The sequence below is a fragment of the Zosterops lateralis genome (assembly GCF_965231275.1).
Source record: "Zosterops lateralis genome assembly, chromosome: 5".
NCBI classification, from domain to species: domain Eukaryota; kingdom Metazoa; phylum Chordata; class Aves; order Passeriformes; family Zosteropidae; genus Zosterops; species Zosterops lateralis.
In genome coordinates, this window is record NC_139766.1 from 46,239,277 (window position 1) to 46,263,836 (window position 24,560).

The following is a 24,560-nucleotide window of genomic DNA, read 5'->3' on the forward strand; positions in this document are numbered from 1 at the left end:
CGGCTGGAGTCACAGGCAATCCAAGTCCAGTTCCCAGCATTAACTGGGGCAGTGCTTGAATCAGCGCTGGCCAAAGCCTTGCTCCTTCAGGATTGCTTAGCTGCCTTTGAACTCCTCCTGTGAGTTGACACGAGCTTGTGCTGTGGTAGGGGTTGGAGTCAGCATGGCTCTCCCAGGCCACACAGCACCCGGAGCCTGTGTCATCCTCTGTGCCAGCCTTGGCCTCCAGCAATTCCACTTGTGGGTTCCTCCCTTTCATTTCCCAGGGCTGGCTCACTCAGTAGACAAGTGTGATCTCAAGCAGAGTCACATGCTGTAACATGGCAGCTCTCCATGCATGCACAGCTAATTCACCTCGACCACTGGGAGTGGAAGTCCCCTAACTGGGGTGGGATGTCCTCTTTGAGAGCCCGCAAGCTCGCTGGGAAAAAAAACCCATTTGGATGACAGGGCGACAGAGTTCAGAGCCATCAAGAAAGCCCATCCAAGGGGCTCTATTCCTTAGAGCAGAGGAGTTGCTCCATCCATGAATGCTAAATGACTTCTTAATTTTTATGTCTACTGCATTAAACTTTCCAGAGAGTCCCTGAGATGATTTTTCTTGCAGTGAAACATGGATGCATCTCTTTTGGAGATTATCCTGACAGATAACAGAATGTTTTGGAGCCTGCTATCCAATATGCAAAAGCAGTTGTGCCTTTATTGGCTCTTTTCAACTTAAACCATGTTTGCAGCTCTCTGCAGAGCAAACTCTCAGAGGTTTGTTGGTATTCATTGAGCCTAACTGAACTTCCAGAGCACCAAGAAGAGGTGCTCTGTTTGGTAGAGCGGTGTTAAATCTCTGTTAGTCTCAAGGACCTCAGGGCTGATTTCCAGGTAATGATTGGCATGTGGTGTCCTGCTTCAAGGCCCCCATGGTGGAGATGGTCATGGGGGCCTTCAATAGCAGAAAGCAGAAGGTATTACAAGAGCTGGGATTTCTTCGAGGTACAATGGGCTGCCACCCGCCACCCATTTTCATTCCTCCTCATTAGTTTTATTTTCTTTATTGATAGATTGAGAGGGAATAAGGGTTCCCAGGCACGGTCAGGGTCCCCAGTTCCAGGTGCTTATGGCTCCCAGTTTTAGAGTACCAGCAGGTATGTGAGAGCCCAGAAGCTCTCCTGGCTGCTCAGTAACCTTATTTAAGCTGGCACGATGTAACGGGAACAACATCTTGCAGCTTTTGGATATTTTTATTGTATTTCTGTTCCTGACTAAATGCATTTTACAGGCATTCAGGTTCCAATTCTTATGGGTTTTTATGTTTGAAAATTGTTCTCATCCCCCATTATTTTCTACTCAAAATGTATGTGCTTTAAAATATGAATAATCATTTACATATGTAGCCTTCCAACCTGAATGGCAAAAAAGGCCAGTTACATTTGATATAAAAGTTACACTAAGTTGCAAAATTAACTTTGTTTTAGTGGTCACTGGGAAATGGGAACCTGGGCATCAGAAAATAGCTGATGCAGAAATGCAAAACAAAAGGGATTTAAATTAAATATTTAAATTGGCTTGTCCTATTACATTATTTAAGCCTGAATATAGATCTGCCTAGCATGAGTTTGTTGAATCAAACAAGGATCTATCAATTGTGGATTTACCAAAATAAATTACAATTAAAACCAAATTAGGATATCTGATCAAGATTGTAATTTATCATTTCTACAAATATTTGATTTGATGGGAACCAAACTGGCGCTGCCATTTCCAAAAACCAATCCTCATAATTTATTCTGTGGTCTTATAAATTTTCCTTTGCTTGCTTCTTTAGTGGTGACCCAAATTACAACTGTTTTCAATGGTCAACCTATCTTGGCTTGAATTTTCCCATGCCTGAAGTCCACAATGCTGATTTAGCAGAACAAAAACTTTGAAGATATTTCCTTTTCTCTGTGCTGTTTATTATATCCTTTGCTTTGCGTGTAGACCGAGCTTTGAAGCTTAGGTCAACAAGAAACCACCGTTGTGGCCAGGCTGGCTCGTGGGAAGCAGCACTCAAATGGTTTCAGTTTGTAGCTCTCCTGGGTCTGAGATGCTTCCCACAGGTCAGGCTGGCAGTCTGTGGGGTTTGAAATTGAAATAGATACCTCTCAAATAACATATCCCCTCGGCAATGTTTTTACCTGGACCTGGTAGTGGTTACTCTAAGCTGGGGGAATTTTGATTCCTCCATTTAAAAATACTCTGGGCTGGTCCTTTAAGGAGAATTAGGATACATTTAACACTTACCAGGACCCTTCGGGTTGGAGGGAGACATCAGCTATAAAGAGAACATGAAATGATATTTTGCAATTTTTTTGGTTGGTTTTATTTTATAAAGTTAAACAAGTGTTACAAGAAGTTTCTGTGCTTGTTTATTCACTTTCTTAAAACTTTGGAATCCAGATCTATAAATACAGGCTGACTTAATGTTTACAATTGTGGTCTCTCTCACTTGAATTGATTGATGCTACTTGTTAAAAAATGAAAAAAAGATATTAAGATGTATAGTCTGCAGGAAAAGATTATTGTACTTGTTAAAATATGTTGCTTTTGTCCATAAGGGAAAGCCACTGTGGAAGTCTTAGCCTCTCAGTTTTCTAAAAACTGAGAGCCTGTTTGCCAGCTATTACAGAAGCAAAAGGAAAGACATCAGAACCAGTCTTAAGAGATGTAGCTTTTTGTAAAGGTAGCAGCTATATCACAGAGTTAATTGTAGTTGGTTATCAACCTTAAATGAAGAATCAGCATTTCTTAAAAAAAATCATGGCCGAATATATATAATTCTGGTTTTTTTGTGAGGGGATTTTAATGTCATTTCTTCATTGCAGATTTGTAGTTGGAGTTTTGCCCTCATTCTTTTTGGAAGGTGCTGTAGGCTTGCTAATCCATGTGAGTTTTCTTAAGAAATGTAAAACACCTTTCAGTTTTACCAAATAACCCCTGCAGATGTGCAGCTGAATTTAACCAATTCAGAAAACTTTTGACTTCTTCTTAGGAAATATCCATTATTTAAACTTGAAAAAATAAATGAGAGGATTATGTTTCCATGTGTGTGTTTACAAATCTGAATTGGTTTGGTTTGTCTCAAATGTTCAGGATGCAGAAAATTTACAGATTTAATTTTATTAAGTTGGAATATCATTACACGCATTTTAGTGACTCAGAATGGAATAAAACCTAGCAGATAAATTTATAAACCATAAATGTGTCCAAATAAATTTTTGTCTATCAGATTCTTAACTGTGACAATGTAGTTTTGATTGTAATTCCTTTTTGCTGAATATGACAGCTTAATTCTATTATATAGTCTTAAAGCAAGTATTTTATATAAAGCTAAGCTGGGCTTTTAGGCAAACATTAGTTTTGCCTTGATTTATGTGCAAAAATGTTTCCCACTTAAAGGAAAGCAGTTGAAGGAATCTGGATTGGGAAATTTAGGCTGAACTGTGTTGAAAGTGAAGTTGTTTGCTTAGGCATCGATCCAGTCAAAACTTGTGCACATCTTTAACTTTCTGCAGTCTGTGTAGCCTGTGGGACCTCTACTGACATGGATAAAGTAGCAAGCATGCAACATCATTCCCAGACTGGATATACATACCCTACCGTCGCATGCACTTGAATTAAAAGTGCATTTCAGTGTGCTTGCAAAAAGAAGATCTGGAACTCCTCAGAGATTACCTGATCTCACCAAAATGCCCAGCTGGCAGTCAAAAATGAGATTTCCTTTCTTGTCTATGCCTATGCCTGGGGGTGGTGGGGGGGAAGGGAAGATTTTGTTGCTTTTAATACGAGCCTCATTGGATTGGTTTGTCTCTCTGGTGCAGTCATGACGCAGTGTTGTGTTTTATCAGTGCCCACCCCCAGCAGAATTCTTTGCTTAAGAGGAGGCAGATTTTCACCTACTGAATAAGAATCTGGACTCGCATTGATGCTTCTCAGTGTTGTCTTGTGTGCTCTCCTGTGCCGGAGTGAATTTTATCCCCGGACTGCCTGGTGTAAGTTATAGCCCTCTTTCTAACCTCTGAAAGTTTGCATGTTCAGATGTGACTGTGCTGAATGATAGGATGTCTATTTTAGACTTCAGCCTGTATTTCCAATCAGGAGGGAAGGTTGCTAGAAGAACTTAGCTCCTTTTTAACTTGAAACAACTTTTAAATACTGGGTGAGTTTTAAAGACTTCTCTGCATGGTTTTCTTTTATAAAACATGTTTTCTGTAACCATGAACACTTGTTTTCTCTGAATGGATTTTGAAAATCTAGTAGTGAGTCATAAAAACTACTTGCTTGTTAGAAAGACTTTGTTCAGTCACTGAAGGAGAAAATTGTCCTTTAGTTAGAGAAAAATATGTTATCAGCAAATACATGAGAACTTGTTGATACTTCATCTTTTTTACTAGTTTGTAGAATTGTTTAAAGTGACTGCTGTCTGCATTTTTAGTGAATGTTTTCAGCAACAAAATCTCATGCTAGATATTTTATATCCATTTTTGACCTTTCAGTGGTGGGAACAAAAGGTTGATAGGGACTAAGAAAAGGAAGCATCCTCTGGAAGTTTTGGGAGCTGACAGTGACAGTCCCTCTCTGCAATGTTAAACTGGATGGGAATCCTTGGAAAGCTATCAACTTCAGTCTTGTTTCCATATCAAGTAGTAGCATGAAGTATGCTTAAACACGTTGTGAATGTGTTAAAATAAGAACTGATTGATACAAAACCTGCTTCTGCTGATATGGTAATTGATTTTTTTTATAGTAAGTTGTCAGTGCTTTTTGTGTACTGGAGCATTAAACTTGCATAATATTTGGCCTTGTGACAAGTCCTGTGCATGTAATTTAGAGCCATATAGGGATGTTCTCAGTCTTGAACCACTTGATCCAATACCACCTTTCATATAATGAATGTAGCATTAGTAATTTAAAGTAAATAATTTGTGAGCCTTATGGCCTGAGCATGAACTGGAAATGATAAGGACTATTGATATGAACGATGTTAGTAGCTCCGGTTATAAGTCAGGCTTGGTTTCTGTGCAGTGCTGTGTTTTGTACCCATAGACTGGAATGTCAGAACTGGCCTGAGTTTATACACATAGGTGGGAACCTGACAGATCGGTTTTATATAAAAAGCAACATTCAGAAATAGAGAGGATATGGACTAACCTCCCAGAAGCTGCTGTCTGGTAAGCATTTCAGACAGACTTTTCCGCCGCTGGTAACTAGAAGTGAACCTGCCTGTCACTACAAATTCAGTGCTGCTGTCAATCATGAAACGTCTACTGTTTTCAACACGGCAGAGGAAGAGAAATCGTCCTCCCTTGTCTGCCTTGCCATAATGCAAAGTGGGGTAGCCATAAAAATTATTTTGGTAAATGCTATACTAGCTTCTGTCTTTTGATTTTTGTTTGTTCTTGGGCAACAACAAATCAGTTAAAGCTGGGACGTCGCAGAATCTCTGTCCCGTCCAGAGTAGAAGAAAATTTTCAGCTGCAGCATGGGGCAACTTCTGAGAGCAAGAGAGCTGCATACAGCATGATTTATATATGGTGTGAGCTGCATACCTTTCAGTGTTTCACAAGTGCTCTAAGTTCTTCCCTAATTTTTGGTAAAGAGAAGATTAAAGGACATTCATGGCATCTCTTTTTTTTCCTTTATGTCACACAGTTGGGTTGCTGGAGCATAATGCACTCTGATTGCTTCCCTAGAATTTGAGCTTAGTCCTGAGCTTTTATTTATCCATTCATTCTTGCTGTTAGATACTTCTCTGTTCTCTTTAGCAGCAATTTTTTTAGCAAAAGCAAAAAACCCAAACCTTGACTGACATCTCTGGTTTTCACATTTAGTATTTTTTTTTGCACTAAAACTTGTCTAGGCTTAGTAGTGTACTGTGAATAGCTTCCAGGAGACCTGTCTTAGTAAATGTCCATATATAAACATGTCCTAAAATGATCTCATGATAACCACGAGATTCTAACTTTTTCCTGAGGATTCACTTGTCATTGTGCATAAATCGAGGTGCTTTTTTACCTAGGTTTTGTTCTCATCTCTCCCTTAGGAAAGAAATAGCACTCTGTGTTGACAGAGTTATAACAAGCTGTTTAGTTAACAACAAATACAGTCTGAGGGGGGTGTCTGGATCATCTGCCTGTGAGGCAGAGGGATGTGCTTAGCATTTCCAAAAATTAAATTTTTCTCAATATGGTGCAAGTTTCTAACTCCGCTTAAAAGGCTTCTTCAACTTGAACCTCATAAGTATAATACACTGACCGTGGACCATAAGAAAACTCTGTTAGCTAAAAAACTTGCCTTAATGCAGAATTAGCTTCTTACAGCTTGAAATGTCATCTCTATGCATTTCTCTCCACTCTCACAGCCATCCGAGATGCACTCTCCACTTCAGGTCCTGCGGCTCCCTGGGCCCAACACAATTCCTCTGCCCTGATAATGCCCAGGTGTGAGTTTGCAGCATGGCAGAACAGTTTGGGTGGTTCGGGAAGAGTTATCCAAAGCCTAAAGAGGAAAATGTACTTTTCCATCCAGAGCCTGCTGTGGTAGCATAGCACACCTGATTGCAGAGGTGGCATCAGTCCCAGAGGTAAAGGGGAGGATCTCCCAGCATCCAGCAGGTCAGGTTGAATTGCATTTGGGTTGCATAGAGGCACATTGATGAAATATAAGTGTGAGCAGGAGAGACACAGGCTGGTGACTTCCACGTATCGCACACAGAGCAGATCACCTGCCATTCCCTACTGCATGGTGTTTTTTCCAGTTTTTTTTTCATCCCAGTAAAAACATGAAATAGCACAGGCTCTTGGGTTACATTAGGTGATGAGGGGAACAGCTCAGCGTGTCTGAGCATGCCAAATGTATTTTGGGCTCTAGAAAGAAGCATGTTACAAGATTTAGTCTGTATTTAGTCACTGGCCTGCTTTGCAGGATATTTTGCATTTCTGAAAACTTTCTCAGCAGAGATAAGCCTTTTTTTTTCTTTTTTAATAACCATTTAAAACCTCTTACCCTTTTTTAAGGTTGAAAGTAGTAACACCTAGGCATTCAAAGGCAGCCTACATGTTAATTTTAAAACATGTGTTTATTCCTTTTTTTCTTTTGATTTCCATCTTGTTAAAGACACATCTTGGCTGCTGCTGTGCTGTTGCTTGTGCCAACACAGTGGACATCAAGCTGAGCCTCTCAAGTTTTGGAGGAAGCTCTATTTTGAACCATCACCTTGTATAAAATGACAGGAGGGGTGACTTCTTACTTAAGACATCCTTTTCTCCTGAGACCTTATATCCTATTTCACAAGGAGGGAGTTTATGTAGCTGCCTCTCTGAGCCCTTTGCCAAAAGTCCTGCTTGGCAGTCTCTTGGAGACTCTTTGGCCTTCATGAGGTGATTTAGGAACACACATACACACACTTGAAGTCTTAATTTCTTTGGGACCATCTGGAGGAGGTCACCCCAACCCTCTCCCAGGGAAGCTAATAGAGGCAACCTTGTGACTTAGTGGTTTATTTTGGAAACTGCAGGAACTTGCTGTGGCTGGAGGAACCGGGTTTGGCGAATATTGTCCCATAAATTCTCTTGTGGTGGGGGAATGCCACAAATGCCCTGCTCTTTCTCTCAGTCCCAGGAATTGGGTCACCACAATAAATTGGTAGGTTGGTTGATAAGTGGAGAAAAGATAGATCTCTATTGGGAATAAGGGTGTGCTTTTATCTAGCTGGTCCAAAGAAGTGGATCTTGTATAATCACAGTCTGTGGATGCATGCATAGACCTCAGTCAGCTTTGCCCATTTTCAGGAGAAGAAAGTGGGGCACTGAGGCTAACTTGGCAAAAGTACTGTGGAAATGCATGCAGGATGAAGAATTTAATCCTTAATCTCCAGGATCAAGGAAGGACCCTAGTCCAGTACTTCATCTACCAGCAAAAAACTGACATGCATAATAGAAATTTTATAACAAATGCTTTTAGTGGGGTTTTATCTTCATTCACAGGCAAACTAGTGCTAACTATAATTGTTTCTTCCAAATATTAGCCTTTTCTGTTTCTATTGAGTCCTTTTCCACTCAATGGGCTGAGTGCTCATGAATTATAAAAAAGCAACAAATCTTCAAACAGAAAACATGCTTTGGTGCTTTGTTTTCTCATGTTATCTCATAGTATAAAAATCCTTATACAAATGTTTTTAGCCATTAAGACCTTCTGAAATGTTATTGTAGAGTGTAGAAGGCATTCAAGGATTGATGTCTGCTCCATGTCTGGAAAAGACTGGAGCAACAGTTGTTCAGCCAGTTTGGAGCCTGCAGAAAAAAAGAGGGACATCTTTTTTGCTGAATATGTGTATGTAGAGAAAGCATCAATCCTTGACATCAATTTGAGAGTTTTCTAGGAAACACAGATAGATGTTTTATTTTCCTCTTGGTTGTTTTCAAGGATCCAGCACCTCAGGACTATGCAAAATCTCTTTTAATGTTTTAATTTTGCTGTTATTTCAGGGGTTTCAGAGATCCTTCCTCCTTGCTACTGCAGGACCCAAATTGCATTTGGGTCATTGAAAAAATTAAGCATGATCTTGAAACTGTACATGTGGGATTTTTGTATGAAATTGAAGTGACTGTGGGGAAATAGAGAGTGAGCAGGAGGTGGGCTCAGGGCTTCAATCTGATGTCCCCTGCTCTCTAGAAGTGGTTCTTAAAAGAGGTGGTGTTGGCTGATGCATATTTGCTGCTAAATGATCATTTAACCCCTTGCCACAGGACAAGAAGTGATTGTGGTGGCCACTAACAGAAGAGAATTAGCCCTTGGAGGAGGCAGATGGTTTGAGAAAATTTCCTTCTAGGTTTTGACCAACTTCATATCACTGTGGGCTTTATTGCTCTAACAGTCTTTTGGATGATGAAGGTTTTATTTTTTAAACTCCCTTTTTCTCTGTGTCTGTTTTTTGCTTTGAAAGAGCTCACTCTTTTATCTGACTAAGAAAGATGTAATTCAAAAGGCAGTCATAAAACTGAAACTGACAAAATAAAGACTCAAAGATATCTGTGACAATAGTTTGAATGTAATAACTGTTAATAATTGGTAACTATCTATAGGGAAAAACAGAGAGTTCAATGTTTTTGTTGCACCTTTTTCATGGACTTCTCTAAGCCAGTAGGGATACATGGAAATATTGAAATTATTGTGCTGTTTTGTGACTGAAAAGCTGTAAGGAAATGGTATTCTTACTGCATGGCATGTGATAACAACAACAGATGAATATTAATGTTCTTCAGAGTATTTTCCATGGTATTTCCTAGACAGACATGCATATAAAATAATTTTTCAAAGGAGCATATCCATGGCTGCAGCTGATAAAATGTTGAGAGCTCTGCTGAGATCAGTGGACCTAGGTGCTATATATCAGCTGGGAGTCAGCCTGTATGGTATGGATGGTATACATACTCTGTATGGCTTATATTATATTCACTGGGTGCAAAAAGCCAGGAGGAATCCTCCTGCTAGAAAGAGGATTTGCTTCCTCTGCTTGGTAAATTTAACACAAACAAAATTCTCAAACTTTCTAGATCCCTTTAAATTGCTCAAAAGATTTTCTTGGTCAGTGATATTGCAAGAAACATACTGCTTTGGAGGTGACCTAATTTGAATCTTTTCTGAATTGCTTTATGATTAGAGCAGTCACATGCTGAGGTAGGACCCCATTAGTGGGTTTAAATCATCTGTTTACTTGTGAAAACTAGCATTGTTATGAGCTCTGCTGAGTATTCCCCCCCTCCCCTTTTTTTTTCTAATTTTCTTTTTTTCTTTTTTTCTGTTTTCCTTTTTTTTTTTTTTTTTTTCTTTTTTTTTTTTTTTTTTCTCCCTTTGTTGCAGGACAGAACATCTCAATCCTACCGGTTTGGAAGCAAAATATGGAATGTGTTTCACTGCTGACCGAAGGCAGCCAAATGAACAGTATTTATAGTAGTTCGAAAATCAGCAGTTAGCAGTTTCTTCACATTCTAACACTACCCAGCACTTTCCAGAGAGAACTCATTGTTTACAAGAAATCTGCTTTCCAAATCCGTTGCGGTGCCCTCCAGCCTTGACTATTAACTATTTGCAAAGGGGAAGCTGATCTACAGTTTGGGGAAAGATGGCAATGGATGACTACCTGTGGATGGTCATTGTGGGTTTTATCATTGCTTTTATTTTAGCTTTTTCTGTTGGTGCAAATGATGTTGCAAATTCTTTTGGAACGGCTGTGGGCTCTGGTGTTGTTACTTTACGCCAGGCTTGCATTTTGGCTTCGGTTTTTGAAACCACTGGCTCAGTACTACTGGGAGCAAAAGTAGGAGAAACGATTCGGAAAGGTATCATTGATGTTAACCTGTACAACAACACTGTCCCGCTGCTGATGGCAGGAGAAGTGAGTGCAATGGTTGGTAAGTAATACTTTCCTATTTCAAGTAATGTTTGTTCTGTATTTGTCACCCTGTTCATTGTGAGCATTGTTAATTAAGTCCTCCCATCTTCTGGACCTGCACATCTGGGGTTTTTTTTTGTGAATGCAGGGGCCTGTATTCCTTTTTAAGTCTCCTATGATTCTTTTAAATGCTTCTAATAATTTACATTTTTCAATGGTTCAGCTATTTAACTAATAGATGAAAAGAAATGTTTAACACAATGGACCATATATATGTATAAGATACTGGAAAAATTATTTTGGAGATTTTTGTGATGGTAAATGGAAAAGCCTAGCATTTATGTCTGTACAGAAGAGCCTACAGAATCAGCAATTTGCAATGAGTGTGTATGAGAAGGAATCCTTTAAAAAAAATTACAGAAAATCCAAACACATTTTGTGTAAACTGATTCCCTGGCTGAATGATTGCAGTTAGTTCTACACTTCACCCTTGCCCACGGCAAAACTAAAGAAGCAGTAAAGATAATCACACATTTAAGGTCTTTTTAGTTTTTCTGACCCAAACGACAGCAGGTTAGTGTACCTTAGAGTCTGCCCCCTTGCTTGTGTTTGTAGTTAACTAAATCTCTGTTCAGAACAAGCAGCATATTCTGAGGTAAGTAACATTAAGCCACGGTATTTACTCTTTGTTTATGTGCAAGAGGCTTTGTGAGCTTTTAGAGAGCTCCCTCAAGGAGCAAACCTGCTTTTAAAGGGCAGGAGGCAGCAGGGAGGAAACCCTTGATGTGTGGCAAGGGGCCAGCCCTCCTACCTCAGTCTGGCAGGTTGGTGATATCCCATGACAGGCTGGTGTGATTTACACAAGCATTGCAGCATCCTCTGCTTGACAGGGATGTTCCACTTAAAGCTTTTCTTCCTTAAACCTACTTAAACCTGACCTAAATATTATTTCCACCTATCCCTTTCTAACCTTCTCACACTTTTTATGCAAGACCTGTGCAGGAGATAGGTGAGTCCGTGCAGAGATTTACTACATATGGTTATTTTCCTGTTTCCTTTGGGAAAAGGGAAAATTGAGTACCTTTTTTTTTTTTTAAAATTTCTTTTATTTTTATGGATCAAAATGGACATTGAGTGACAGTTTCTGGAGTTGTCAGAGGTGGCTTTGTGTTCCTGAGAGTGTGGAGGTGGTTCCCTTTGTTCTTTGGCTGCTCCTGAGCCTCCTGAAGACTGGCCATCTTTCCTTGCCCAAGAGGAAGAGGGGTTGGTTATCAAGAAATCATTGGGACAGCAGCCACTTCCACAGATGGTCCCACCTTAAACCCCCTCAAATGTTCTTGCCCCTCCCTATCCCATCAGTTCCTCTTTACTGCTACCTTGCAAGGTCAGCTGTAGGGGTCTGGTCTTTCCCTCAAAGTGTAAGGTGTCTTTTTAGCACAATTCCATTTGCATCTTTTATCCTTGTGCTTGCTGAGATGGCTCTGCCTTTTCCCATGGGTGTGAGCCAGGAGTGCTGCACACCATCTGAAATGTAAGTGACCTGTGTCCTCTTGATTCCCATTGAAGGAAGGGTCCGTTTTCTTTTCTGTATCTATTTCTGGTATCCTGATCCTGGCAGGACAAAGTTTTAAGTCTCAAATACCCCCTGCAGAGGCAACTGGCCAGAAGCTCAAAGAAAACAACTTATTTGCATGCGTATTTACATAAGCCTGTGTGAACTTCATGACCAGTTGCATTCCCTTCCTCCAGGAGGGGCATTAAGAAGAAATTCCGCATTATAAATCTTGGAATTAATCACAAGTTACAAAATGCAAATTTCGATATTCTTTTTTCTTAAATCCATCTCCAGCTTTTCACTGGATGTATGGTATTTTTTCTGTGTTTTCTCTGAGCGTTCTTGGATGTTTTCTTTTCCTCTTTCTGTTTTTGTTCTGCATTTTCCCCCACCCTCTTCTCTCATGGCTCATGATCATGTTTTTGCAAATGGATTTAGCTTCTGAATTTCAATGAGGCTTAAATGAGTCAACAGTCTGGGAGAGACCAAAAGTCACTGTATCCTCTTTCCAGATGTTTGTGGAAGATCCTTTGATGCTTGCAGCAAACAGCAGATGTAATTTTCAGGTCAACCTTCTCTCCTAAGAGAAAAGGAAGCAGGAAGTAATGGGATTAAAATTTTTAAATGTAGCATTTTGTAGTAATTTGTATCATATTAAAATGTTGTTTATTAGGCAGATGAGAAGTTCAAGACTGTTGCTTTTGGGGGTAAATTGCAGTGCTTGCCCAGCATTAACCAATTGTCAGGTTATTGTCAGGACTTGCTGTGTGTTGTTCTAGAGGTTGGTGTGAGCTGAAGTCACCAGCTGATGTGACTCAGGAGATGCCACCAACACAGAGGACATCCCAGCCAGGATTAGCAGAGCCAAGTACTAATCTAGTCCTCCAGGTGATGTGGTGTTTGATGGGGGCTCACAGCTGGCATGGAGCACTGGAGCCTCAGGAGAAGGGATGAGGTGCCCTCAGGAGCAGGGGAGATTAAACACACCCTGGCCAAACACTGGTGCCGGCAACTTCTGGCCAGGGCAGTCTGCAGCCAGCCCTCCTGCTTCCTAGGTTAGTTTTGCAAAGGTAAAAATTGAGAACAATACATTTTATGTTAAAGAGGAGTTAAAGCTTTGATGTAGGTAATTAAAGCACTGCAAGTCCCAGAGTAAAGTTCTGCTTTGGCTTCCTTTTTATTTTCTTGTGTTCCTTAATGTGCTTCCTTAAACTTTCTTAAACTTTAGATTATGCGTTGTCCTTTTCAGACCTTCTATTGGTCCTCAACCACCTTTTCCTTTCTCTCCTGTTTGGTTTCAGTTGAGCAATCTGGTCTAGTGGAAGGTGTCCCTGCCCAGTGCACAGGTTTTGGAATTAGATGATGTTTTAAGGTCCCTTCCAACACAAACCATTCTGTGATTCTGTGAAGTTAAATAAACAAGAAATAGTTCCATACTCCCTCTATTTCCCCCCACAATAAACCCTCAGTCTTCACTAGACATTTGCAGTGCAGCTGTGGCTTGGTTGCAGTTCCCCTTTTTTTTATACTGAGTATTTTGTAATTACATATCTTTGGGTAGGTTATCCTTTTATTTGGCTTTTTTCAGATGTAACCATCGATTTCTCCTTCTCCTCACTTCCATTTGCTGGTCTCTAAGTTCATGTCAAAGGTTTCAAAGGGGTTTTATTTTTATTTTTATTTTTATTTTTATTTTTATTTTTATTTTTATTTTTATTTTTATTTTTATTTTTATTTTAGTCCAGGAGAAAAGAAGCCAAAAAATTAAAGAGCAGGTGTTTCTGGATTGATCTGGAATTTCTACTAGCAAAAGAAGTAACAGTTGTTTTGGGATAGTTTGCCAGGAGGGATCAGTTTTACAAACTGGTTGACTTCCAAATGTAGCCACACGTGATACCAGCAAATCACCATTTGCAGATGGCTCTGTTTCAAAACCTTCAAACCATCTTCTCATGTTGGAATTGAGGATGGAGGTTGAAACTTTGGGTAATCTGCCAGCGTATGTTCAGTGACCTTGCTTTATCGCCCGTATCTGCTTCAGATCTCTCAGGAGAGGTGGCATGAGCCAGAAAATTCAGGATCGCTTATGGAAGTCTGATTGCTGCTGTTGGTGACTTCAATACATGAAAGTTTAGCCATGAAGTATTGCAATGAAGAAGAGATCTTTGTAAGAATTCTCTAATATTAGGGGAGGTCCACAGAAAGCTTGTGTCACTCTCAAAAGTATTTTGGTGTCCTGAGGTTAGTGCCACTGCAAGAGGAGCAGGGATCATGTGTCTTTACAAAGTGGAAAGGAGTTGGAGCATGGAGCTGTGTGCTCGAGAGCTTGGTGGCCAACTGTGTCTCATCTAACTCCTGAAAGAGGTGCTTGGGGTACTTTTTTTTCCCCTGCACTCTTGGCCAGCATCCTTCCTGGATATCTTGTTGAAAACACTGAGTGTTGCATTTACTTTATAAACCATTTAGCACTGTCCCTTAGTTAGTTAGGGAAACTTATCTCTTTATGCCAGGGGGATCTTTGGCTTCTCCATGACTATCATAAGCCTTTTCAGCAGTCTTGAATTTTTCTAGTGCAACAATGAGCTGCAGATGAAGGCAGTGAGAGATTATTATTCTTTCATAAGGGAGAGATCCTTATTCTTTTCTCAGTCCATTTTTCCTATAGAGGACTAGATGGCTGTGTATCACTGAGATGAAGCATAAAATCTCTCTGTCCCACGATTTGAGCCTTTCTCTGGTAGTATCCAAGTTTAGGAGCTTGGGTACTTCACTACTCTTCACGTGGATCACCTGGAGACTTCCAGGGTCAGCCTCTCAGGAATGAGGCTTTCTGAGCTTGGGGGGAGTTGTGTACTTAATCAGACAGGCTGTAAATACTGAAAGCAGAACTGTCGTGAGTTGTAGGGAGCTGTTAGTCATAAACAGTCATAAGTAAGACGTAGCATTCAAAGCTGCTATTAAACTGTCTTAGTATCTGCTTCTAGAGACAGAACGGGAACAAAACTCTCTTTAGAAGATCTCTCTTATGCATGAGGAGTGTAGGCAGCACTTGTAAAAGAATGTGGGCACATGGCAAAGAATTTTCTGTGTTACATTATTGTTGTTGTTGTTGTTGTTTGTACCATATGGTTCATTTGTTCCTAGGTTCTGCTGTTTGGCAGCTAATTGCATCGTTCTTGAAACTCCCAATATCAGGGACCCACTGCATTGTAGGTGCTACGATTGGATTTTCTCTGGTGGCAATTGGCACGCAGGGTGTCCAGTGGATGCAGCTTGTCAAGATTGGTAAGTGCTGTCTCCTTTTATGTGTGAGGGTAGGTGAAACAGTATGTGCTGCTTGTGGAAAACATTCCCAGAAATCTGCTTTGTGCTGATAGCACTCCCTCATTAATTTATTTTCCACCCCAGTCATGTCATTCAGAAAATGCACTGGTGTCATGTTCATTGGGGGCTGCAGTGTGTCTCCAGTGGAGAAAGGGGTAAGACAAAAGTTGTATTTCCTCAGTGGTAAGCTGGGGACACATTGTCTCCCTCAAGAAACATGCTTCAAGGTGACATTCCTCCTCTTCTAATTCTTTTTGTGGCAGATCATACTACCCTGTTCTTGCTCTCAACAATGTGAATGCTATCATGTGAATGCCCACAGTCATGTTTCTCCACCCACCACCTTCAGGGCATACAGCACGTTTAACTCACTGCTTCCCATTGCCAAGATCCATAGCACATCCAAGCAGGGATGTGATGGAGTGTTTTGTTATTGTTTTGGATGCCTTTGGAACTCGAGGTGCAGCCTAAAGTCTCTGTTAAAAGGCTTTTATGCTGAAGGCATGGTAATATATTAAAACTTTAGCAGTGCATGTATTTTTTTAAATTCTGTCAATAGTTAAAGAGTTTTCAGTGACAGTAGAATCAATGTTAACCATGCTGCAAACAATAAATCACTGTGGATGAGATTTCCAGAGTGCTGCCCTAATCCAGTTTTATTGAAATCAGTGGGAGCTTTGCCACCTACTTCATTTAAATCAGTCCTGGACACTTGCAGTGCTGGCCTGCAGAAAATGTACATGGATCATACATTACAGTTGATGCTTCTGTGGCATTTTGGAACTCAAGACTTACCCTGGGAGCAGCATGGCATCCTGCTAGATGCAGTTGCTTTCCACTTGCTTGCAACATCCGTGGTCACGGTGATTAGGAAATCACAGCGCTTTCTTGGTCTACTCTGATTCAAACTACAAAAAACTTTCCTGATGAGTTTGATTGCTAAATTTGCAAAATTAGCAGGAAATGCTTTGGCTGTTGTTTCTAATGGTGCCTAGCATTACTTTGACTTTCATGAGTGTCGGTGGACATTGAGTTGCTCCAGTTGTAAGCAAACATACAGAACATTCGTTCCATTTGTACAGGAACTGTTTTAAATTTATTGCTCATTAATGATGTACTTAACTATGCAATAATACTGTTTATTTCAAGTTTCATTCTTTCTTCAACACAGTTGCCTCATGGTTTATTTCCCCACTGTTGTCTGGCTTGATGTCTGGAATCCTCTTTGTGCTGATCAGATTCTTCATTTTAAACAAGGTAAAGTAATCTCACTATTACGCATTATAATGAGTGCTCAGTATGAAGGTTGTGGTTTAGACTCCCATTTGAGTGCTGGCATTTCCAGAGTTGAAAGTTTGTGACTTCTTTTTAGACAGGAGACCAGTCATTTTTTTTTGATAGCCATTTGAGTTATACTTGCTCTTAGCAGTTCTGAAAGCTCACAGTAAGTAATTTGTCAAGTATTTGAGGCTTAGAAGGTGCTATGTGATAATTAATATTGTATGTTCTGTTTGGTCAGAGGATGGTACATTGAGGCTGCTTCTATATTAGTATAAACTTGCTGGCATTGACCTAGCCTCACAATAGCTGTTCTGACTGTAATTTAAACAGAACAGTCCTCCCTTGGAAATACTCTAATTGGCATTTTAAAGTGGTGAAATTTTAAGCCTTGGTTTTCCAGCACATTAGACACTAGAAGGTGGGCATCTGCCTATTTTGTAGATTCTCAAGAAACCTGAATCAATGGGTTTTAGTGACCCAAGGTAACATCAGTCCATGTATCTCCAGTGCAAAAGATGACTTGCCTGCCACCCAGCATGAACTGGAAACCTGAACACTTTTGTCTGCCTTTCCCATTTCTCTCACACCATTTGACTTGCTAAAATGGGGAAGTGCAGTGCATGACAGTGACCTAAAATAAGGGACACTATATTAGCAGTTATACAGGGAACTTAAATAGATGAGGGATTAATTCTTTTGCTAAAAATAGCGCCACCTGTAACCTCAGCTTCATCGTTCTTTATTTCTGCTCTAAATAAATGTCAGTGATAAAAACAGATGATAGATTTCATCAGATCCAGCTTTGAATAAAAAATAACTCAAGTTGCATAAAAGATAAGGAGAGGTTGCAGTATTGTATTTAAAGTCTAGCAACCTAAGAAATTAGCCATCAAAATCATATGAACTCTAGTATTAAAGCCACATATTTAAGCATTCAAGAGGCAGAAAAAGTTCAAATTAAGGAAATTGCCTCCCAACTTTTGTCTGTGCCATTCACAAAGCAGTAAGATCTGTAGGGTTTCTGACATAAGCAGGTAGTGATTTGAGTGCATGCATTAAAAAAGAGCAGCTTTCTAGCTTATGGGTCTGTGGCCTGTTATAGGGCTCCATGCCCTGGCTGGGCGTGTCTGTGAATAGAGCTGGCCCTGCAGGTACAACCCATCTGCATCATGCCTGGGGACAGGGGCACAGCACAGGGCGGCCACAGCCTTTTCTCAGCTCCCTTTTATAGCTCATGGCAGCAAGAAATAAGACCACATTAACCAGCCCTCAGCTTTGCCAAGCTCTCTGCAAACACGTGGAGGCCCTCAAAAGGCCAAAGCAGTCCCTCACAAAGGCTTTGTCCGTGGCTCACACGGTGAGTTTCCGCTGCGCCGTCAGCTGAGGCTTTCCTTGTGAGTGCCGAGAGCACGAGAGCGCAGTGGGCAGCAGACACAGTGCCGTGCCAAACATTGCCTGCTCACTTGGTGTGTGTTACCTCTTTGATACAGCCAGACCTGTGGGATTTCAGAGATTTCTGTTAGCTGGCAAGAAGTGGGAGTTTAGGGATATATGGTTTTGAGATGGATGCATTGCACTGGTGCTTGTAGCACTGTTCTGAAACATTAAAGCCCTCTCCTACTTGGCACCCTTCAGTCATCTAAGTGAAAGGGACTCCTTATTTTGGACACTAAATAAATAAGAACACACTTGAAGAAAGAAACCTGCCCCAGGACACTCAGCAGCTGACTGGAAAGTATAACATAAGTCCCTGGTTCCCACTGACAGTGTCAAGCTCCCCCAGAGTGCTGGTACTTGCCAGGACCAGCATTGTCGATTTGGGTATAACCAAGAAGGTTGCCATCCTTTCCTCAACATCAAAAAGCTCCACCTGCCTGGTACTGACTTGAGAGCAAATGTTTTCCACATGGAGGTTCATGCTGACGTGAATCTGGTGTGAAATCCTAACATTTCCCTTTTTTCATGGTTTCTATGCAGGAAGACCCTGTGCCCAATGGTCTCCGCGCACTCCCGTTGTTTTATGCTGCTACCATAGCTATTAATGTGTTTTCCATCATGTACACTGGGGCACCAGGTGAGTGAGCTGGGGAGGCATGGGAGGGAGGCTTCCCACAGTGTGTAAGGATGCTCTGCCGGCATCACCCAGACACCACAGGGTTATCTCCTGCATTAGGACTTAATGCAGGCAAGACTAAATCATTCACCTCCCCACATCCCCATCCCCACTTGTGTGTGTGTTTTTGTGACACCCTCCTGATCATTCTTGTTAGTGGGGAGTGCACAGCTGTAAAAAAAATCCCTCTTTAGAGGTAGGGAAATTACTGAGATGCAGCTTTGGCTTTGTAAATCTGATCCCATGTTGTGCTCTCAAAGGTATTCTAGGTTTGTGCATCAAGGAGTGGAGGTTCAGAGCAGTGTGGGAGAACAAGTGCTGTCTGCACTCAGTGTAAGGCTGTCACTCCATTGACAGCAGAGCCACTGCTCTGGCACATCTGACTCCAAGACTGTTATTTAATTTTACTTCTTTATTTCCCTTTAATCATAAGAGTCCCCGAGCCTGTTTTTTCATTGAATGCATCTTCTGTCTTTGGTGTTATGTTTTGATTGCAACTCAGGAGAAGGAAATGGAGTTGAAGGACTTTATTTATATTTTTGTGCATTTGTATATTTTATGTGCACTTACATGTTTCTGTTTATTCATATGTATATTTATATCCAAATTTTTATTTTTATATAAGGTTAATTTTTATATTCTTGTGTATTTATGTTTGTATATTTATATTCTCGTCTTTTATGTTTATGTATTTGCATTTATACTTTTATAGTTTACTGAAGTGGTGTACATTTAAACACACACTTCTAGCAAAAGGGTTCAGAACAAAGATGTTCAATAATCTCAACTGCTTTGTTGAGGACTCTGGTCATTAAATGTTCTCTTTGGGTTAGATTATTGTCCAAGAGCTCTGAATGAGGAGGCAGTTGAAGATAGACTCCTGAACATGGCCCTGAATTAAGAAAGCAGGCTTAGAAAGTGACCTTTTTTTGAATGGAAATCTTTCTCTAAAATCCAAAACACTTGATGTACTAGATGAATGCAGTTGGTAGACCCTACTCCATAGCATAGCATAACTGGAATGAATAAAAAACTTGAAACATTCCCTATTTGAAGGTAACATTACTATTCCTCTTAAGTCTAATTGGCTATGTATCCAAGATGTTTAACAGTAAATCAGCTGTATAACTCACATTTCCTCATTAGTTGTACTGCAGAAGTAGGTCAGGCACTCTGCAGTGACTCATTAAGCAAAATAAATGAAATAAGAATCTTAATGTTCCCTCTGTTTCAACTTAGCAGTCTCTAAAGTGTGTGAATAAAAATGTGGGAAATACATATTTACTCTCCAAGGCCTCTGTTCTGGCAACATTTACTCACAAGGATGAATTAATCACGTAGGTCTCAAGATAGGCAATGTATAAATAGGTTTGAAAGATTGGAGTCCAAGCTGTTTCTTCACTGAGAGTCAGATTGTTTTGTTGAACAAATGCAAGGATCTCTGCTGAGAGAATAATTACAGAAACACAAGTTCTTGATGTCTCTGTGCATTGCAGGGCAAAGCTTGAGCTTTGGAGTGCTGCATTAAGCTCATATCGTAAGCAAGTAAGGGCTTAGAGCAAGCTAAGCATCAGGCTTTATGGACCAGAGCAAAGGTCAGGTAAACACTTAACCCTAATGGGCAGTGTGGTTTAATGTGCATTCATGTATAAAAACACTGCAAACTTGGCTCAGCAGCCCTGATGTGGGGGTTTTACCCTTGGCTCTTTTGGAATTAACGTCTCAGTGGAGCAACAGGAAACTGGAAGACAAAACCTGCAAATGTTTCCATGTCAACTATACCTTTAAATACTGCAGTAACTGGTAATGTTAAAAGTCATCAGCTCCTTCATCTTGGTTTTGAATACATTGTGACCACTGACTTTTCTGCAATGGACTGTTCTTCCACTGCCTGGGATAATTAAGTAATGTTAATTTATGGCTTGCTTTGGTTTTATTTTTTTGTCTTTACAGTACTGGGACTGATACTGCCAATGTGGGCCATTGCTCTAATATCAATTGGTGTGTCCTTAGTATTTGCTGTCTTAGTCTGGATTTTTGTGTGTCCCTGGATGAAGAGAAAAATAGAAAGTAAGTAGTTATTTGATAAAATGTGAGTGATATAAAATCATGGAATATTACATTTCAGAGGAGGAAGTGCCCTTGAGGGGTCACCTAGGCCAGTTCCCACCCACAAGCAGGATGTGCCTAAACTATTCCTGATGTATTTATGTCATTTCCTCTGAAAAAGCTGCAGTGGTAGAAATTCAAAACCTTGTTAGGCAAGGAATTGCAGTGCTCAGTTCTGGAGTCTAGCAGAAACAGGAAAATAAGACCTGGAATATAATCTGGTTTCTATTTTATTTAGAAAAAGTTAAAGAGAAAAAGCCTGTCAGAATGTTCATCTTTAAGTGACTGTTTTAGCTTTACAGTAAGTTGAGCCAATCACAGCTTTTAGTTGCTTTGCTACTCTCAACAAATGGAAAGAAAAGTTTCAGGTTTCATTAATAGATGAACAGCTCTGTGTTTTACTTCAGTTACCTACTTTGGTGAATTTTATCAGAAGAAACAAAGATGTTGTAGAATTTTCACTCATGAACTTAGTCAATTGTTAGAAATAAATAGTGTGTGTATGAAATGAAGCTTGGCTATTGTAGGGAAGTTAAACCATGCTGTTGATTCAAACAGTGGAAACTTAAGTAACAAGAAGTATAGGTTGGGTTTAAAATTACAGTACCATTTTTTTCCTTAGGCCGGTTAAAGAAAGATGCTGCACTGTCAAGGATATCAGATGAAAGTCTTGATAAAATTCAGGATGAAGAAACACCAGTCTTTAAAGAACTTCCTGGTGCCAAAGCATCTGATGAGAGCACGATTCCCCTTACTGGCTCAGTAACAGAAGCTGCTGGGGCATCAGATAATATTGCAAATGGAAACCATCCACGTGTACCATATGGTAAGGAACTAAGACAACTTAGAGGGTTTGTTCTCTTCTTCTTGTTCTCTGTTTCAATGAGGTTTCTTAACTGTAAGTAGGTCTCAGCTGTAAATAGTAAATTAGTGTTTGGAATTTCCATCTCTAATCTCTTTTCAGTTCTCATTTGGAAAGATGCTCATTTACAAGTGACATTTTCTAGAGAGAACGTAAAATCAATTACATTTTGTTTGGCTGTATTTCAGTTTTAGGAACAGCTGAAAAAAAAAGACTTGCCTTTTTGTGTTGCTTTACTTTGTATTCTTAATGTTGTTTCCATGCTATCAAGCAGTGGAAAAATACAGAGCACACAGATTGCTGATGTATGAAGGTTAAATTCAGCATAAAGACGATTAGCATACTACAACAGGAGATGAAAAGATTTGGACTTCAGTTGACAAATGTATGACCCTTTGGAGCGTGCCCACTAGAAAAATCTCAGACATTGTTTTCTGAACATACATTTGTAAGAGGTAGACTTGTGTGCATAAAGCTCTTTCTGTTCTGCCACGTGGTGGGAACATCCCCCTCCACTTAGCGGTCTGCTGACTTTGATATCACTTTGCTAACATCTACAAAGCCCTGTAATTTGGTTAATAAATGGCTAATATATTCAACTGATTCTTACAAAATCAAATAAGTCATGACATGGAGCCCTTAGAGTGTGTGCTTCCAGTTTAAAAATAGCTAAACCCAGTTCTGAATATTGCACAGTGAAAATCCAGGAAGTCAGGAAATTAAAAAGATGGTTTCTTCAGAAATATTACCTGTGATACATTTTGATGTGTGTCCTACAGTGTATGCTAACATTAAATGTATACAGTGGGAATAATCATCATCATGTTCATAGAACTAGTATATAGAAAATGTTGCAGTAACTAACGAAATACTTCTGCAGAACATTTTTTTTTCTTTGTTTTTTTTTTTAATTATTTTTAAAAGCCATGTAAATGTCTCCTAAACAAATAAGTATGAATGAAACGTCTCTTAAACAGATACGTAGCAGTATGAAATGGCAGTAAACCACAATTCAGAAATCCAAATATTCCTATTCAATGTAGACAAAACCTCAGAAAAAGTAGACCTTGCTTTACAAGAAATGAATTTTATGGAAATTTATATTTTCAAAGAACCTGAGGATTTAACCATCAAGTATCACATTTGAATAGCTGATCCCAAGTGACTTGCTGCAGGTCATACAGCATGTCTGGGGAGACTCAGCACTGGAACAAAGCTCTTTTTGCATGGAAGATGAGATTCACTTTATTTTGCAGTGAATTGAATCTTGGCTTATTCCTTCACGTAGTGCAAATTGATTTTCTTTTTCCTGTATTCTCAGATGCTGGCCACATTATTGTCCTGTGTTGGAGGAAGGGGGCTTTTGTATTGCATTTTGTGTAAACAAAACCTCTAAATCTTTGCCTTTTTAGGAAGGGCATTTTCAGTGACGCACACCTCGGTGAAATCACCTGTTTCCAATGGCACCTTCAGCTTCGATGGCCACGTGAGGAGCGATGGCCACGTTTATCACACTGTGCACAAGGACTCAGGTTTATACAAAGACTTGCTCCATAAAATACACCTGGACAGGGCCAATGATGAGAGGCCCACTGCAGAAAACAACTACAAACTCTTAAGGCGCAACAACAGCTACACTTGTTACACTGCTGCTATTTGTGGCATGCCCGTGCATTCCTCCTTTAAGGCAGCAGATACCTCTACTCCAGAAGACAGTGAGAAGCTGGTGGGAGACACTGTGTCCTACTCCAAGAAGCGAGTCCGCTACGACAGCTACTCCAGCTATTGCAATGCAGTGGCTGAGGCAGAGATTGAGGCGGAGGAAGGTGGGGTGGAAATGAAGTTGGCCTCTGAACTCGCAGAGCCTAACCGGCCCCCTGTTGATCCTGTGGAAGAGGATAAGGAGGAGAAAGACACATCTCAGGTCCATCTGCTTTTCCACTTCCTCCAGATCTTAACAGCCTGCTTTGGATCCTTTGCCCATGGAGGCAATGATGTCAGGTAAGAGGATGAGATCTCACAAACCAGCAATTTTACAGTTTAAGTATATGGAGCAAGGTTTGCCACCTTGGCTGGTTGGAAAACACATTCATTTTTGCAGGTAGATGATCATCAGGACTGTGTACCATCAATGTCCTCAGTGCTTTCCAGGAATTGCACTGCTTAGTCTATGGTTTCTTTTCTTCTCAAGGATAAAATCTTTTTTTATTCCCTGCTAAATAACTGTGAGGTAATTAGTTTAATTTACCTTTAATTTTGGCAATCTTGGAGGCATGGAGACTCCACCCAACATGCCAGCCACTGTAAAAGCAAACAGGACAGTCCCAGCCCTGCAGAATTTGCAGCCTATTTTGACTGCAAAATCAGAGACTTTCAACAGACGAGATGTTTTAGACTATTTTTGCCGTTAGATGAATTTCATCTCTTGTCACACAGCACCTCTCCATCTCAGTGGCATGTGGCTGAAGAGCAGTTTGGATGGGTTTGCTGTGCCGCTGGGAACACTGTGTGTTTTTCCTTTAGGATTTGGCTGGGCTGCCTCTTCCCTAGACCTGGAGCAATCCATTTGGTATTTAATAGATGCTTTTTCCTGTATCTTGATAAAGTCCCCAGAGAAATTCTTTCAAGTGGCTTGTTGAAGGAGCTGTCCTTATTTGGGTTGTGGCTGGAGCTGTACTGAGTCCCCTTCCTACTCCACCCTTGCCATGGTAGCTGTGCCCTGATGGTGTTGGTTTCAGTGTTTTCAGCAGGACTTGACAATGTTCATAATTTTCATTGTCTTCCTTAGCCTTCTGGGAAAACCCTGTCCCACTCCACAAGGAGAACACTTATTGCTCCTTGCTCTTGTCAGCCTCCTAATTTAACTTGTAACTCATCATGAGATCACTTA

At 40.3% G+C, this 24,560-nt stretch overlaps 1 protein-coding gene across 4 annotated transcripts in view; it reads left to right on the forward strand.

Moving 5' to 3' along the window:
- Positions 1-24,560, forward strand: part of SLC20A2 (solute carrier family 20 member 2) — a 57,140-nt gene that overhangs the window by 14,626 nt on the left and 17,954 nt on the right. The window contains exons 1-8 of one of the 4 annotated variants that reach the window (XM_083861352.1): positions 3,854-4,025; positions 9,895-10,445; positions 15,126-15,266; positions 16,477-16,562; positions 18,564-18,660; positions 20,653-20,769; positions 21,431-21,634; positions 23,083-23,671. In XM_083861352.1, coding sequence (XP_083717478.1) covers positions 10,157-10,445; positions 15,126-15,266; positions 16,477-16,562; positions 18,564-18,660; positions 20,653-20,769; positions 21,431-21,634; positions 23,083-23,671 — 1,523 coding nt within the window. In that variant the 5' untranslated portion in view covers positions 3,854-4,025; positions 9,895-10,156. Of the gene's footprint in view, positions 1-3,853; positions 4,026-4,138; positions 4,193-5,082; positions 5,205-9,894; positions 10,446-15,125; positions 15,267-16,476; positions 16,563-18,563; positions 18,661-20,652; positions 20,770-21,430; positions 21,635-23,082; positions 23,672-24,560 lie in introns of those variants that run through there. The other 3 variants (XM_083861355.1, XM_083861354.1, XM_083861353.1) reach the window with 3 other exon arrangements.